Source organism: Physeter macrocephalus, chromosome 20 (assembly GCF_002837175.3).
Source record: "Physeter macrocephalus isolate SW-GA chromosome 20, ASM283717v5, whole genome shotgun sequence".
Taxonomy (NCBI): Eukaryota; Metazoa; Chordata; class Mammalia; order Artiodactyla; family Physeteridae; genus Physeter; species Physeter macrocephalus.
Genome location: NC_041233.1, coordinates 99,036,755 through 99,052,549, shown reverse-complemented (window position 1 = coordinate 99,052,549; position 15,795 = coordinate 99,036,755). Strand labels below are relative to the sequence as shown.

Sequence of the window (15,795 nt, the reverse complement as noted above, 5' to 3'; positions counted from 1 at the left end):
TTCTAGGTGTATGATATAGTAATTTGATATTTTTGTAGATTATACTCCATATGAAGTTATTTGCTACAAATTTCCCCCAAATTCTTAAATATTAGGTAACTTTATATTATTCTCAACCAAATATTTTATATTTTTCATTACTTTTTATAATATTTCTCTTACAGATTTTATGTGATTTATTATCACCTGAAAACTTAAAAGAAGGCCTGAAGGACTCTTCCTGGAGTTCATTACCATGTATTAAAAACAAACCTTTTGGTTTTCCTTCAGTAATAGAAGAGTCTCATTGTGCCAGTGAGCTTAGCCCAGAGCAGGTAAGGGGGTGCGTAAAGCCAATCATGGGCCTAGTGTATCCATTTCTTCACAAGTTAAGATCTTCACTTTCTAGTTTCAAGTACTAAAATCTGTTTAGGTACTTTCAACCTAGTAAGCGTTGTCTTAATAGAACTTCATCTTTGGCCTTTTATTTTATACTGAAACCTTTTAGTAAGCGTTGTCTTAATAGAACTTCATCTTTGGCCTTTTATTTTATACTGAAACCTTTTATGTAAAGTATATGCTCATTAATCACAAATTTAGGTCATTCAATGACCTAAAAGAGACTGAAAGAAAACTTTCAGTCTCTTGGAAAATATAGAACATTGTATTTATTTCAGTTTCCTTGGAGTAGGAACTATATTAGCATAACTGCTTTAACCTTATTATGATGTAAGCCAGCTTGATGTCCAGGGCTATCTAAGTACTGGCAAAAATCACCTACTTGCCAGGGTTTTAGAATTAAAAGTTGGTGCTGTTTAAATGAACATTTTAAGACATCAAAATTTCAGTTTGGTTCTGGCGAGAATAAGGATAGTAAAGAAGTGCAGTCAGTTACCCTTATATGTTGTATTTTTTTGTAGAATGAAGAAATAGCAGAGGTCACTTCAGAGCCTGTCAAAGGAAGCCTAAACCATGCTCGGTCAGCACAGGCTATAAATTCAACAGACAGGCCTGCCAGAGAGGATTGTTTAAAAAGAGTGTCCTCAGAACCTTCACTCTCTGTTCAAGAGAAAGGTGTTCTGCTGAAAAGAAAGCTGTCTCTCTTAGACCAGGATGTGATTGTAAATGAAGATGGAAGAAATAAGCTGAAAAGACAGGGAGGTAAAAATTTCACTACACTCATATAAAACACATTGATTTATTTAGAATGGCCTTCAAACTTCTTCCTAAAGAAGATAACCCCATCTCTTTGTTTTAATAGAAACTCCCAGTGAAGTCTGTACATTTTCATTAACTTACGGTGACATCCCAGAAGAATTAATAGATGTCTCAGATTTTGAGTGTTCTCTCTGCATGAGGTAAGTATGTACAATTTTATAAAAGATGAATATTTTATATTGTAAATAAAGTACAGAGTAGATAAAGGTAATCTACTCTGTAATAATAGGCAATGTGAAGTAACAGAACAGTGGATTAAAATCAAAATATATGAATTTTAGTCCTAGGTTTCCCTTTCACATCTTAGGCAAATAATGTAATCTCTGAACCTTATTTAGCTTTTCCTTACTTAGAAGGTGGGGTCAGGGTTTGCATAGCCTATATTGAAGTCTTGTAAGAATCAGATGACTAAAATATAAAAAGTATCTGGGGAATTGTAAAGTACTATAAAAGCTCTGTATGTTATTATTGAGACTCCATGGTTTTAGATTTGGGTAAGAATACAATGATGTATTGTGTGTATGTGATTCTATCTTGTTTACATATCTTAACATTGGATAAGGATTTCCATTATGTAGAATGCTTGTAATTCTAAGACTGATAGTTTAAAAAGGACATTTTCCAGGTACATAAAGAGGTATTTCTGAGCAAGTCCCTTAATTCTGAGTCTTGGCTTCTTCATCTGTGAGGCGAGGGTATTAGACCCAGATGATTTCTGAAGTACCTATACATCTAACAGTACTACTAGAAACTTCCAAAGTGTCATGTTTCAGGAAATAATTATAACGTAAGAAAAATTAGTTTTTCCATATTTGAATTTTAAGCCTATTTCTTTAGGATTCAATGGTAATAATTTAGTGGATTATTTTTGTGAATTTCATATAGTAAGGCTTTTATAAGCTTGTTAAGAAAACCAATTTTAAAGTGATGATAAAATAAGAATCTGGGGCCTTCCCTGGTGGCGCAGTGGTTGCGCGTCCGCCTGCCTATGCAGGGGACCCGGGTTCGCGCCCCGGTCTGGGAGGATCCCACATGCCGCGGAGCGGCTGGGCCCGTGAGCCATGGCCGCTGGGCCTGCGCGTCCGGAGCCTGTGCTCCGCAACGGGAGAGGCCACAGCAGAGGGAGGCCCGCATACCACAAAAAAAAAAAAAAAAAAAATAAGAATCTGTACAAAAACGAATGAGTAATTATTAATGATATAGTTTACATCATTAATTTTGCACTAAGTCTTTGAAATCTGGTGTGTATTTTAGATGCACTGCACATCTCAGTTTGGACCAGCCCCATTTCAAGGGCGCCATAGCCACATGTGAGTGGCGGTTATGTTAGTACAGCTCCAGGCCCCCAGCGCAGGGTACCTCTGTGGATGGTGAACTTTTAAACGCTTCAGGAGGATATACTTGTATTTACCACTGCCCCTTCTCTCCTCTCCTGCCCACCAGACCCTCCTTCTTCCTCCTCTACTCTAAAGAGAGATTAGTGTTATGGTTCCATTATTAGTTCGTTCAGTTTTTCCAATGGATAGTTTATTGTGAAAACTAACATGTATTTTGGTTGATTTCAGGTTGTTTTTTGAGCCAGTAACAACCCCTTGTGGACATTCATTCTGTAAGAATTGTCTTGAGCGTTGTTTAGATCACACACCATACTGTCCCCTTTGTAAAGAAAGCTTAAAAGAGGTAAACATTTTTACGCTTATCTGTTTATTGGTCTTAAGTGTAGCAACATGGTTTGATTTTATTCAGCCATAGCAATGATTAATAGGTTCAGAATAAATTACATTGTATATGCTGAGTGACCAAAAGGGATTCTGTTTCGTTACCCATATGCTAGTGTTAGAGAAAAGTGAGTTTGGAGAGGGGAGGAGAAAGCAGAGAGGGTCTGAAGGCCAAGACCCCTTACTTAATTTTTTTAAACAAAGGAGGTGTGGTCAAGTACCTGGTCAGGAATCTATTGAATTTTAATGATGACAGTATTGGGGAAGCCCAACTGCCCTGCCTCCCACCACCATTTTTAGGCTAGATTTCAGGTCTAGTCCAATCCCCTTAACATCTGGGGCAACTGTGTCCAGTAGAACTTCCTGCATTGATGGAAATGCTCTGTATCTGTGCTGTCCAACATGGTAGCTACCAAGCCACATGTGTAGAAGGAACTGTATTTAAAATTTTGTTTAATCTTAATTAATTTACATTTCAGTAGGCACATGTGAGTAGTGGCTACCGCATTGGACAGCACAGCTCTAGAAAGTGGTGGCCTGGCGAGAAGAGAGGGAGGCACAGTTTCCCACATCCCTCCTTGTCTAGTAAGTGAAAAGCACTAATCACCTGCATTAGGAAAATAGTTGCATCTCAGGTGGGTATCTTCCATAAGCAGTGGGAGAGCAACACCCTCTCAGTCGTGCTTGAGTGACTTGAAGTCCCCAAAGGTGAGGCCAAAGCCTTCGAATTCTGAGTTCCAGTTGCAGTGGTAGCATTGACCAGGGAGAGTGATTCTGTCCCTGGATTGTTTGAAGAAAAGAAGTGTCTTCCAAATATGAATTAAAAAATAGATAAAACCATTTTGCTATTGAAAATACAGTTATTTCCTATACAGAAAACATAGGTCTGTACAGATATCATATGGCATGTATGTATTGTTATAGCATAGCAAGCCTATATGTAGTAAAACAGAAAACCACATAAAGAATGTTCAAGTCAGGAAACATAAGATAAAAAAACTTCCTTCTTAAAGAGTTTGTTAGTTATTTTAACTAGTATACTCAATGTTTTCAGGTGAAGTACTCTAAACATGCTGTCTTTCCTGGTTTTCCAGAGTTTTTAGATACACTCATATATTTATTATGCTTTTTTCAGATTAACATTTAGATACATTGCTTTAAATTTAGAGTTCTCTCACCTGAAAAAATGTCTGAAGTTTTAAGGAAAATAAAATAAGGATATTATTTAAAAACATAACATACTGTTTAAAAATAACTTTATCCTTTGTCCTGACCTGAAGACACCCTGTATAATATAATTGGTAAAGTCTAAATACATATTTACAAGGATAAAATTGACATGCTCTACAGTTTTCTGCTTCTCCTACTTGTCATTTCATTTTGCTCATTTTTTCATTTGAATACATTTTAAAGACATGATTTTTGTAGCAGTATACTAGTCCAGTGGTGTAACATTTTCCTGTTGTTGGGTATGTAAGTTGTTTTGTTTTGTTTTGTTTTGTTTTAGTATACTGTGGTTTGTGTCTTTTGACACTGTGGTTTGTGTCTTTGACTCTTTCTTTAGGGTAAATTCCTGGGAGGAGAATTACTGGATCAAAGGCCGTATATTTATAAGACTCTTATTAAAACCAATTGCCAAATTGCCTAAGTCCCGAGTAATGTACAAAAATAGATTCTTACCAGTACTGTAAGAGAGGCTGTATTTCCCAAATTTAATACATGAGTCTTAAATTTTAAAACATCTTAATTTAATAGAAAATGGTAATGAAACTGCTTTTATAGTATCTGTAATAAACTCTTCAGTTATGTGTGTACATATTATCTGTTCAAGAGTACATCTCTCCAGTCTACAGCCCAATGGTTCTCAAAGTACGTTCCCCTGACCAGCAGCATCTGTATCCCCTGGGAACTTGTTAGAAATACAGATTCTTAGACCCTACCCCAGAGCCACTAAATCAGAAACCCTGGGGTAGGGCTCAGCAATCTGCATCTTAACAAGCCCTGGTTCATGCTAAACCTTAAAAACCACTACTATAACCCATTTCCCCACCATTCATATTTCCTACTCTGTACTTCATTGGATAATGACAAAACTTTTTGCTGGATCTACAGAGAAAAAGGTGGCTTCTCTTTATCTTGTGATTGTCTCCCACGAGTTCTTCCTCATTACTTTTATTAAATAAATTGGTATTGGGCTTTTTTTTTTTTTTTTGGTCCAAAATCCTGCACACACGCTGACCTGGTCCCTGGCTCTATGCAGTTCTTAGTTTAGTTACAGAGATATAATGTATCCCTGTCCATGTAATATAGTGAGGGGTATGGTAACTGCCTTTTATATGGTAAAGGTGATAACTGCCTTTTATGTGGTAAAAGGGGTTAAGTAAGGGATTCTTGGGAGACAAAAAAATAATTAAGGAACACTTTATGCAAAAGGTAAAATTGGAGCCAGACCCTGAAGGATAGTCAGATGGCTTTTGGCAGTTGGAAGAGAGAGTAACACAAAAATGCATGAGGGTGGCAGTGTTCAGAGTATTAAGGGAGTTAAGGCACAAATGGACCATTTTATACAGAGGGTGGCTCACATAGGAAAAGCAGCCTCTTGATAAGGGGATCATTTGTCATAGTGGGATGACAATGGAAGGAAAATCTGAAAGAAAAATTACCTGGAAACTCTGCCACTGAAATGGGGGACAAAAAAGGAGTAGCTTTGCTTTTCTTAAATAAGGCAAGTGCATCATTTTCTTCATTCCTTATTTTTCTTTCTCAATTCAAATGCTAGTTTAAGATACTCATGCACTGTGAGATGGAACTTGGCCTTTGGTGTGGGAGATGGCAGGGCAGCGCTGACTGCTGCTAATAAAGATGTATGATCATAGCAAGACAAGGGTCTTATATACAGAACTTGGTTAAGGTTGCAAGTATGTGTCTTTAATGCTCTTGACCTAAGCCTCAGGCAGGTTTACCTGTTTAGCACCATCCATTGTAATGGTCCCCCTCACTAATTAAATTAATTCAAAACTGACTGTATAAATATGTAATAAAGGGTTTACTATATCAAGTTAAACTGTTTTGCCTGTTTTATACTGTAGGAAAAACACTGGAATGTAAAATAATAATGTTTTTCAGTATCTAGCAGATAGAAGGTACTGTGTCACACAGCTGTTGGAAGATTTAATAGTGAAGTATCTGCCTGATGAACTGTCTGAGAGAAAAAAAATATATGATGAAGAAACTGCTGAACTCTCACAGTAAGTTTCTTAGAAAAATTAACAATCAAATTACGAACTACTACCCTTTGAAATAGTAAGGAGAAGCCTCACAGCAAGCTGGGTTCTGTCTTTAGTTCAACCCAGTATAGTCAAAGGCATATTTTAAATAAATATTGGCTAGCTTCCCCTGTCCTCGACAAGTTTTTAAAAGTTCATTTGGTAACTTCTAGATGTTCTGTTGGGAGTGACTGACTCAGCTCTCTGCACTGAAGCAGTGTTTTAGGTGGGGGAGGGGTTTCCTCCAGTGACATCAGGCCCTGGAATCAATCGGGAATGGAGAGGGGTGAGGTGGTTGCTGGGAACTGCATCCCTCAGGCATCAATCATGGTGGTGCAGGGGGAAGGTGGAGGATAGATGGCCTGGATTGGCAGGAGGGTTAGCCAATCAGAGGTTTGAAGGGGGTGGGACCTTGAGGCCTGAGACTGAAATTGGAAGGGGTGACTTAGGGGCTAAATTCTCAATTAATGAAGCTGTTGACTGTTAGCAGAAATGACTTAGTATCAGCAAGGTGAAAACCTGGTGGTAACTTTGGGATTCAGTGGTAACAGTAAGAGCACATAAAAGCTAATTGGGACTGAGTAGGTTGGACACGGTTCTGTTGCTCTGTATAGCTTTCTTCTAACTTTTTCCTTTCTCTTCCCCTCATGTCTTTTCACCAGTCTCCTCTTGAGTGTCCAAGTTTCTTTCATGGGTTTCTAATTTCTTAACTCTTTTTTAACCACTTTTTTTTTTTTTTTTTTTGCGGTACTGGGGCCTCTCACTGCCGCGGCCTCCCCCCCACCGCGGAGCAGAGGCTCTGGACGCGCAGGCCCAGGGGCCATGGCTCACGGGCCCAGCCACTCCGCGGCATGTGGGATCCTCCCGGACCGGGGCACGAACCCGCGTCCCCTGCATCGGCAGGGGGACTCCCAACCACTGCGCCCACCAGGGAAGCCCTTCCCACTTACTTTTACCTGTACACTAAAGAGCAAAATTGTAATTTTTATATGTTTCTATTTTTTAAAAATACAGTTTAAACATTTTATATTTCTAACTTTCTAAGAAAAAAATAATTGTGCTTGCAGATTTTCTTTTTCAATATCTGTCTACCAAATGTCTTCATTGGGCCAGTGGCCTTCAATAGAAGAAAGGTTTCTAATCTTTTGTTTATAGAAGTTGATATTGATTTGTCTCCTCATGGAACTGATATTTTATTGTGTGATTTTATGATAGAAAATATTCTGATGTGAGGATTATAAGCCTTTTTGACCAACATTGCAGAAAGCTGGGACATAAGAATGCTTCAGATATATTTTTGAAATACTAAGATATAGTGACAGGACCAGACCCCTCACAGAAGACTGGAATCCATGGATGACAGAAACAGTAGTGACATGAGGGAAGCTGAGTGTGATGGAGAGGCCCTCAGGGAATCTTGCTGTGTACTAACAGGGCTATTATGGTACTTACAAGTTTTGCTAATTAAGAGGTATACTGGCTTTTTTCCCCCCAGTTTTTATGTTCATAAGAGTGCTCAATGATGGTAGAATATACAGTTTTAGAAGTAGAGGAACTAGGACTGGTATGTTAAATGTGTGTATTAAATATTGCCTTTACTTAAGTAATTTTGTGGTCTTTTTGAAGAAAGACTAGAAGATATTAGTGGGGGGGGAGCCATAATCTGTAACCCAAAGATAATCATCATTGGCATTTTGGCATATATCCTTCCCAATTTTAACGTATATAAATACATTTTAAAGAAAGATGGGATCATTTTAATCCTATCATTTCTGTAACTTCCTTTTCTCATTAATCTGAACATTTAAACAGTATCATTTTATGGTTACATCATAATTTACTGGCCTTCTCTTTTTGCTTCTAAGTTTTGGCTACTATACACAGTGCTATGGTGAACATTCTTATAGTACCTGCAGGAAAAAAGTGAGCCTTTTGGTTCAGAGGATAAGAATCTTTTTGAAAGCGTTTGATGCATATGGCCAGATTCTTCTTCAGCATGGCTGTGCTGTTCACACTGCCAGTTTTCCCACACCCTTGCCAAAGCTGCGCACTGCCTATATCCTTCACATTTCTTGCCAATCTGGCAATAACAGTGTTGTCATTTTAATTATCTGGAAGAAATGTTATCTCATTGAATTACCTGTTTTTGTTAGTATGAACATATTTTAATGCCTAAAAATTTTGAGTGATTTGCTTTTTGTCTTTTGTGGGACCTCACGTTTTCTTATTGTTATCTAAGAGTAAGAGTATACTAACTCTGTCATGTTAGAAATATTTTAAACAGATTTTAATATAAAATAGTAATTATAATCAATTGCTTTGTGATTCATAAAGATACTTAGCTCTATATGATAACTTTGTATATCAAATTCAAATTTACTTGTAAGAGGATCACCAACAGATTTTTAGGATTAATATTGTATCAATATGAGCTTAAATGAAAAGGATGCTGATTCTCCTTTTCTTACCAAGAATAAAAATCACCTGATTTTAGAGTGAATTTGCCTATTATTTATTACTGTTGCAAGCTTCACTCATTTTTGTTGTATGTCCTGATATATAATAATGAAACTTTTTTCTTCTTTAGCTTGACCAAGAATGTTCCAATATTTGTTTGCACTATGGCCTACCCCACTGTGCCTTGCCCTCTTCATGTATTTGAGCCAAGATACAGATTGATGATTCGAAGAAGTATACAGACTGGAACTAAACAGTTTGGGATGTGTGTCAGTGATACACAAAATGGGTATGCTTTTTATGTAAATATTTTTATTGATTCTGGAATTTTCTTTGAATATTGCTGAGAACTTGCATGCTTGTTGCTTGAACTTTGATATTAATTGGAGTTTTTCCTTTAGTTTTGCAGATTATGGTTGTATGTTACAAATTAGAAATGTACATTTCTTGCCTGATGGGAGGTCTGTGGTTGACACAGTTGGAGGAAAGCGGTTTAGGGTTTTAAAAAGAGGGATGAAAGATGGATACTGCACTGCAGACATTGAATATCTGGAAGATGTTAAGGTATTAAAAACTATTCTTTTTCAGCATGCTCTGGTATACTGTGTCCTAGGCATTGTACATGCATAAAGGCTGATAGGAACATTACCAGTTCTTCCTGTCAGAGACCCTCATCAATCCTTATACAGATCAGCCCCAAGTTACCTTTTCCTCATCTTGCTCTTAACCATCGTGAGTTCCAAGAGAACTTGGGAGACCAGCACCTAGATATATCGTTCATTTCTACTGGCTTGACAGCCAGCACAGTGCCTAGAATGTGTGTGTGTGTTCGCATGGTAACTGCTTAACAATAGCAGTGGATTCAGTTGAACTTCCAATCCATGTAAGTTATGAAACCTGCTAATTCCTACCCTTTTAAACTGAATTTATTAGTAGTCAAAGCTGATGTAATCATCAGTAGATTGAACTTTGACGTAAAGGTAAACACATAAAATCCTTGAAGAATTGTTCTATATTAAGATATGCCTAAGATAACCTAAAACTGAACACAGCACCCAACTGTGTCTAACTTTAGGGCAACACAGATAAAGCACTGTCCGTATAATTGTTGGTGATATCTTACCTGTGGAGGGTTATTGTGAAAATTTTCTTGGATAGGGTTAATGCTGCCCTTTTGGTATTTCCAGTACCTACTCTACCATCTGCAATTAGTTTAGGTACCAGAAAAATGATTTGTGATACTGTAAATATCAAAGGCAATTTTCTTTGGAAGGGCATTAGAAAAACATAGATCTTACACTCTCACTTGTTCATTGATCTGTTTGAGCCCTTCATCTCAGTCAGCACTTATTCAGTGTTGGCATTTCTACAAACAGTGGCTCATTAAATTTTCAAAACGCTGTGAGATAGCTAGCAGATGAGGAAAGAATTCAGGAGTATTAATTTGCCAAAGACCCTATAGGTAGTGTAAAAAAATAATTTAAAACCAGCTCTCTGGCTCCAAGTGCTATGTTTTATCATTATATCATATTGCTTCTCTGCTGATAAACTTATTAATCTGATATTACCTGTCCTATCTTATTATAAAGATGTTATGGGGAAAGTTTGTGCAGTGAGCCAAAAGTATGAATTGGAATTTTGAGTTGACTGATATAGTCTGTGCCTTAGGAATATTTGGTTAATAGAATCATTTGCTAAAAGGTGATGTTCTTTGTAAAACTAATAACCTTATTTTAGTTTTATGTAAATTTACATCTTCATATATTGGATTTGCTGATAAAATTCCTTGAGTATGTGGCTACTTATGACTATATATAAATATATGACAGTAAATTAGCATTTTGAGAGTATTATGGATTTGATGTTTAGAAAACTGAATTCTCTATGTCATTGTGGTCTTGTCTAATAATTTTTCTTCATCTATATAATGATTTTGTAAAGGTAGAAAACAGATACTTTTCTTAACAAGTCATAAGTTTATTTTCTGGGGTTTTTTTTTTTGTTTTTGGATCAAATTTTTTTTATTGAAGTATAGTTGATTTACAGTGTTGTGTTAATTTCTGCTGTACAGCAAAGTGATTCAGTTATACATATGCAGATAGTTTTTTAATATTCTTTTCCATTATGGTTTATCATAGGATGTTGAGTACAGTTCTCTGTGCTATATAGTAGGGCCTTGTTGTTTATCCATGCTATATATATAAAAGCTTACATCTGCTAACCCCAACTTCCCACTCCATCCCTCTCCCAGCCCCTTCCCCCTTGGCAACCCAACCACCAGTCTGTTATGTCTGTGACTTTGTTTTGTAGATAGGTTCATTTGTGTCATATTTTAGATTCCACATAAGTGATATCATATGGTCTTTTTCTTTCTGACTTACTTCACTTAGTATGATAATCTCTAGTTGCATCTAAGTTGTGGTTATTTCATTCTTTTTTATGGCTGAGTATTATTCCATTGTATATATGTACCACATCTTCTTTATCCATATTCCCCTGTCCACAGACATTTGTTTCCATGTCTTGGCTACTGTGCATAGTGTTGCTAAGAACATAGGGGTTGCATGTATCTTTTCAAATTATGGTGTTCTCCGGATATATGCCCAGGAGTGGAATTGCTGGATCATATGGTATTCTATTTTTAGTTTTCTGAGGAACCTCCATACTGTTTTCCATATGGCTGCACCAACTTACATTCCCTCCAGTTTCTTCTTTGGAGAAATGTCTAATTAGGTCTTCTCCCATTTTTCAATGGGGTTACTTGTTTTCTTGTTGAGTTGTTATGAGCTGCTTATATATTTTGGAAATTAAGCCTGTGTTGGTCACATTGTTTGCAAATATTTTCTCCCATTCTGTAGGTCGTCTTTTTGTTTTGTTTATGGTTTCCTTTGCTGTGCAAAACCTTACAAGTTTAATTAGGTCCCATCTGTTTACTTTTGCTTTTATTTCTATTGCCTTGGTAAGAAAACACTGGTATAACTTGTGTCAGAGAATATTTTGCCTATGTTCTCTTCTAGGAGTTTTATGGTGTCATGTCTTAAGTCTTTAAGCCATTTTTTAATTTTTGTGCATGGTGTGAGGGTGTGTTCTAACTTCACTGATTTACATGCAGCTGTCCAACTTTCCCAACACCCCTTGCTGAAGAGACTGTTTTTTCCCATTGTATGTTCTTGCTTCCTTTATTGAAGATTGACTGTAGGTGTGTGGGTTTATTTCTGGGCTCTACTCTGTTCCAGTGCCAGTACCACACTGTCTTTATATTATCTCATTATCCCACAGGTCTCTCATATTGCTTTCTTTTTTTTTTCATTTGGCTTCCTGTCTCCTGTTCTGATTGGATAATTTCCATTATTCTGTCTTGCAAATCACTTATTCTTTCTTCATTATTCATTCTGCTATTCATTGCCTTTAGCTCAGCTTTTGTCTCTGCAGATGAGTTTTCTAATTTTTCTTTGTTTCTATCTTATAGTTTCTAGCTCCTTTTTACAGTAATCTGCATTTCTGTCAATAGCCTTTCTTAATTCCTTCCATGTTTTCATTACCTCCTTTCTGAACTCGGTGTCTGTTAGACTGAAGAGGTCAACTTCATTGTACTTTCAGGGGAATTCTCTTGGTCTTTTAACTGGGAGTGTGGTTCCTCTGCTTTTGAATTTACTTATATTTCTCTTACTTTGTGAGCTTAGGAGAAACAATTATCTACTGTGGTCTGGGAGGGCTATTTATATGTGGGGCGGCCCTGTGTAGTATGTGTGGGTTTAATATATTTGGTGCGAGGGTTGTTATATGCCTGTCACCTCTTTCCTCAGTGTGTGCCAGCTGTTATCCCCTTGATAGGGGTTGTGCAGATGCAGTCACTGGTGCCTGGCCCTGGGCGGGGAGGTGGCTTGCACCCACTCCTGGAGTCTGGGAGGGAGGTAGTTGCAGCTTGTGACATGGTCTCACATGCAGGCAGTATCCTGCCCTCTGCGAGCACACACACACAGGAAAAAGGCTACAATGGCAGGTCGCACCCCCCAAACAATGGCACCTGGCTTCTAAGGCAGCCCAGGTTTCCTCCTCATACACTCTCAGTTGCGGTTGCACCAGATTCTAGCTACCACCCCCAGGCTGTTTCCACACAGCCAACCCCAGTCCTCTCGCTGGGTCTGATCTCTGAAGCCCGAGTACCAGCCCCGGCTGACGCACATCTCAGGCTGAGGAGCCCACAGTGGCAGCACTGACCATCTGTCCTCTCTCCACTCTGGCTGCCACAAACCAGCTGCTGTGTTCTCCAAGGTTCTGAAGCTCCCTACTGTCCTGGCCAATCTCCCTGCCAGTGAAGGGGCTTCCCAGGGTCTAGGAACCCTTCCTCTTTCTTTCCCAGCTCCCTCCCAGGGACACGGGTCCTGTCCTGATTCCTTTCTCATTTTCTTTTTTTTCTGTCTTCTCTTTTTCCTACCTGTTTACATGGTGATTTTCTTGCCCTTTCAGCAGTCTGAGGTCTTCTGCCAGTGTTCAGTAGATATTCTGGGAGAATCATTCCACGTGTACTCATTCCACATGTAGATTTTTGATGTATTTGAGGGAGAAGGTGAGCTTCACATCCTACTACTTCACCATCTTGATCCCAGCCCCACAAGTTTATTTCTTGCTCATATCAAGACTAATGTGTGTTAGCAGAGGACTGAATCTTGTATAGCCAATTCCAAGACCAGAATTCTTGAATCATATGGCTCTTCTACCTTTCAAAATTTTTCATGTGGGGGCTTCCCTGGTAGCACAGTGGTTGAGAGTCCGCCTGCCGATGCAGGGGACGTGGGTTTGTGCCCCGGTCCGGGAAGATCCCACATGCCGCGGAGCGGCTGGGCCCGTGAGCCATGGCCGCTGGGCCTGCGCGTCTGGAGCCTGTGCTCCGCAATGGGAGAGGCCACAACAGTGAGAGGCCTGCGTACCACAAAAAAAAAAGAAAGAAAAATTTTCATGTGGTAAAATATACATGACATAGAATTTACCATTTTAACATATGCAGTTCAGCGGCATTAAGCACATTCACATTGTTGTGAAAAAGCAGATGCTTTTTCAACTTTGGTTTTATTTTTCATTTCAAATCCTTCAAAAATAAAAAGTATGTTATTTTGTCTCTTGTGCGCTACAGTTTTTTTTTTTTTTTTTGACTGTGTTGGGTCTTTGTTGCTGTGCACGGGCTTTCTCTAGTTGCGGCGAGCAGGGGCCACTCTTCATTGTGGTGCACGGGCCCCCCCACTGCGGTGGCTCCTCTTGCTGCAGAGCACAGGCACACAGGCTTCATTAGTTGCAGCATGCAGGCTCAGTAGTTGTGGCCCACAGGCCTAGTTGCTCTGCAGCATGTGGGATCCTCCCGGAGCAGGGCTCGAACCTGTGTCCCCCACACTGGCAGGCTGACTCCCAACCACTGCACCACTGGGGAAGCCCCTGTGCTATATAGTCTTACCTTTTATACATCAGGCTATTTTCAGAGTCCCATTGTTGTTTTTTATTGAGTCATTCTTGAAGTAGGAAAGGCTGACTCATGCCTGGTATTTGTTCAGATGCATTAATGTATGTGAAATAATGTATGTGAAATATAGTGCTCCCTGGCATGGAGTGAGTGGGATATGAGTGTTAAAGAAATCAATATGAGATCGATGAGTTGATGTTCCATCTTCCCACCTGTGTTTTATGAGACTAGTCTTCTGGATCTTAGGCTGGAAGGCTGATGCATTTAATTTTATATTTGCAGTTTGATGAACCAGTAGTCCAAAGGGCATACACAGGGGATGGAGGTAACCACAGCCTTGGGCCTTTACAGCAGCAGCAGCAGTTCATCATTGTATGAGTGTATAATGTATTCTCTCTCTTCTGGCTTTATATGCTAAGTTATTTGTTGCAGTTTTTTTTTTTTTTTGACCCAGTTCCCTGGTAAAAGGTGTAATTATGCTTTTCCTCTGTCCTATTACTGCTTTTGCTATGGCACCTGCACCTTAAACGTCCCCCAATCTTTCCTTTCATTGTAGTAACTGTATTCCTCTGTTTTTTTTGTTCTACTGCTTTCAAAGGCTGTTGATCCATAAAGATGAATTCCCAGTCCCTGTAGACCTTTATCTGAGAACTAACTCTCCATCGTACCCCTCCCAGTTAGGGGCTGTTAGTTGGGTTCTGCAGTGTTGCACTGCTAACTCAGCAAGGCTAGGTCAGCTATGCTGGGAGGTCAAGGCTTGCTGTCTTTCTTAGTCTGGCCCATTGGCACTCTGTGAGGCAGAAATGTATGGTGTTTACTGCATAAGAATAATACTCTGATCCAGCACTGAAATAGGTATTCCCTGTATGGTTTTTTTTTTTTCCCATTTCTATAGGGATGGATGGGAAGATTAGACACAGACACCTTACTGACTGTTGTATTTCTAGGTTGAGAATGAAGATGAGATAGAGAACCTCCGACAGCTTCACAATTTGGTCTACTCTCAAGCCTGCAGCTGGTTTCAGAATTTAAGAGACAGATTTCGAAGCCAAATTCTTCAGCACTTTGGATCAATGCCCGGGAGAGAGGAAAACCTCCAGGTATGATGGCTTTGATATTGTTTCTAATAGTCTCACTTTTTGTGTAAACCCAAATTGGTAGATTTTTTTTCTGTTACTTATTTATTTATTTATTTTTGGCTGAGTTGGGTCTTTGTTGCTGTGCGTGGGCTTTCTCTAGTTGCCGGGAGCAGGGGCTACTTTTCGTTGAGGTGCTTGGGCTTCTTATTGCGGTGGCTTCTCTTGTTGCGGAGCATGGGCTCTAGGCGTGCAGGCTTCAGTAGTTGTGGCTCGCAGGCTCAGTAGTTGTGGCGCACGGGCTTAGTTGCTCTGCAGCCTGTGGGATCTTCCCGGACCAGGGCTTGAACCTGTGTCCCCTGCATTGGCAGGTTCTTAACCACTGCACCACCAGGGAAGTCCCAAAATTGGTAGATTTTTAAGTTTCTTCATCTTTAGTTCTGCACATCTCCTTTGTCCCATCTTTAGATTCATGACCATATTCTCTAGCACAGGGGTATCCACTGGATCTTATACAGGAAGAGGATGGAAACAGTGTCAGCTGAGATGCATATAGGAGCAAGTGCACAAGAAGGAGAAAGCCCCCAGCTGAGGATTTTCCAGAAGGGAGGGATAAGGAGTTAAAA

General features: G+C 39.1%; 1 protein-coding gene across 2 annotated transcripts in view; it reads left to right on the top strand.

The window, feature by feature from the left end:
• The window catches only part of LONRF1 (LON peptidase N-terminal domain and ring finger 1), a 45,890-nt gene that overhangs the window by 18,544 nt on the left and 11,551 nt on the right, over nt 1–15,795 (top strand). Inside the window, exons 4-12 of one of the 2 annotated variants that reach the window (XM_028481208.1) lie at nt 165–314; nt 900–1,140; nt 1,241–1,337; nt 2,763–2,877; nt 6,042–6,163; nt 8,769–8,927; nt 9,040–9,202; nt 14,376–14,465; nt 15,041–15,193. In XM_028481208.1, coding sequence (XP_028337009.1) covers nt 165–314; nt 900–1,140; nt 1,241–1,337; nt 2,763–2,877; nt 6,042–6,163; nt 8,769–8,927; nt 9,040–9,202; nt 14,376–14,465; nt 15,041–15,193 — 1,290 coding nt within the window. The remainder of the gene's footprint in view (nt 1–164; nt 315–899; nt 1,141–1,240; nt 1,338–2,762; nt 2,878–6,041; nt 6,164–8,768; nt 8,928–9,039; nt 9,203–14,375; nt 14,466–15,040; nt 15,194–15,795) is intronic. The other variant, XM_024131440.2, reaches the window with a different exon arrangement.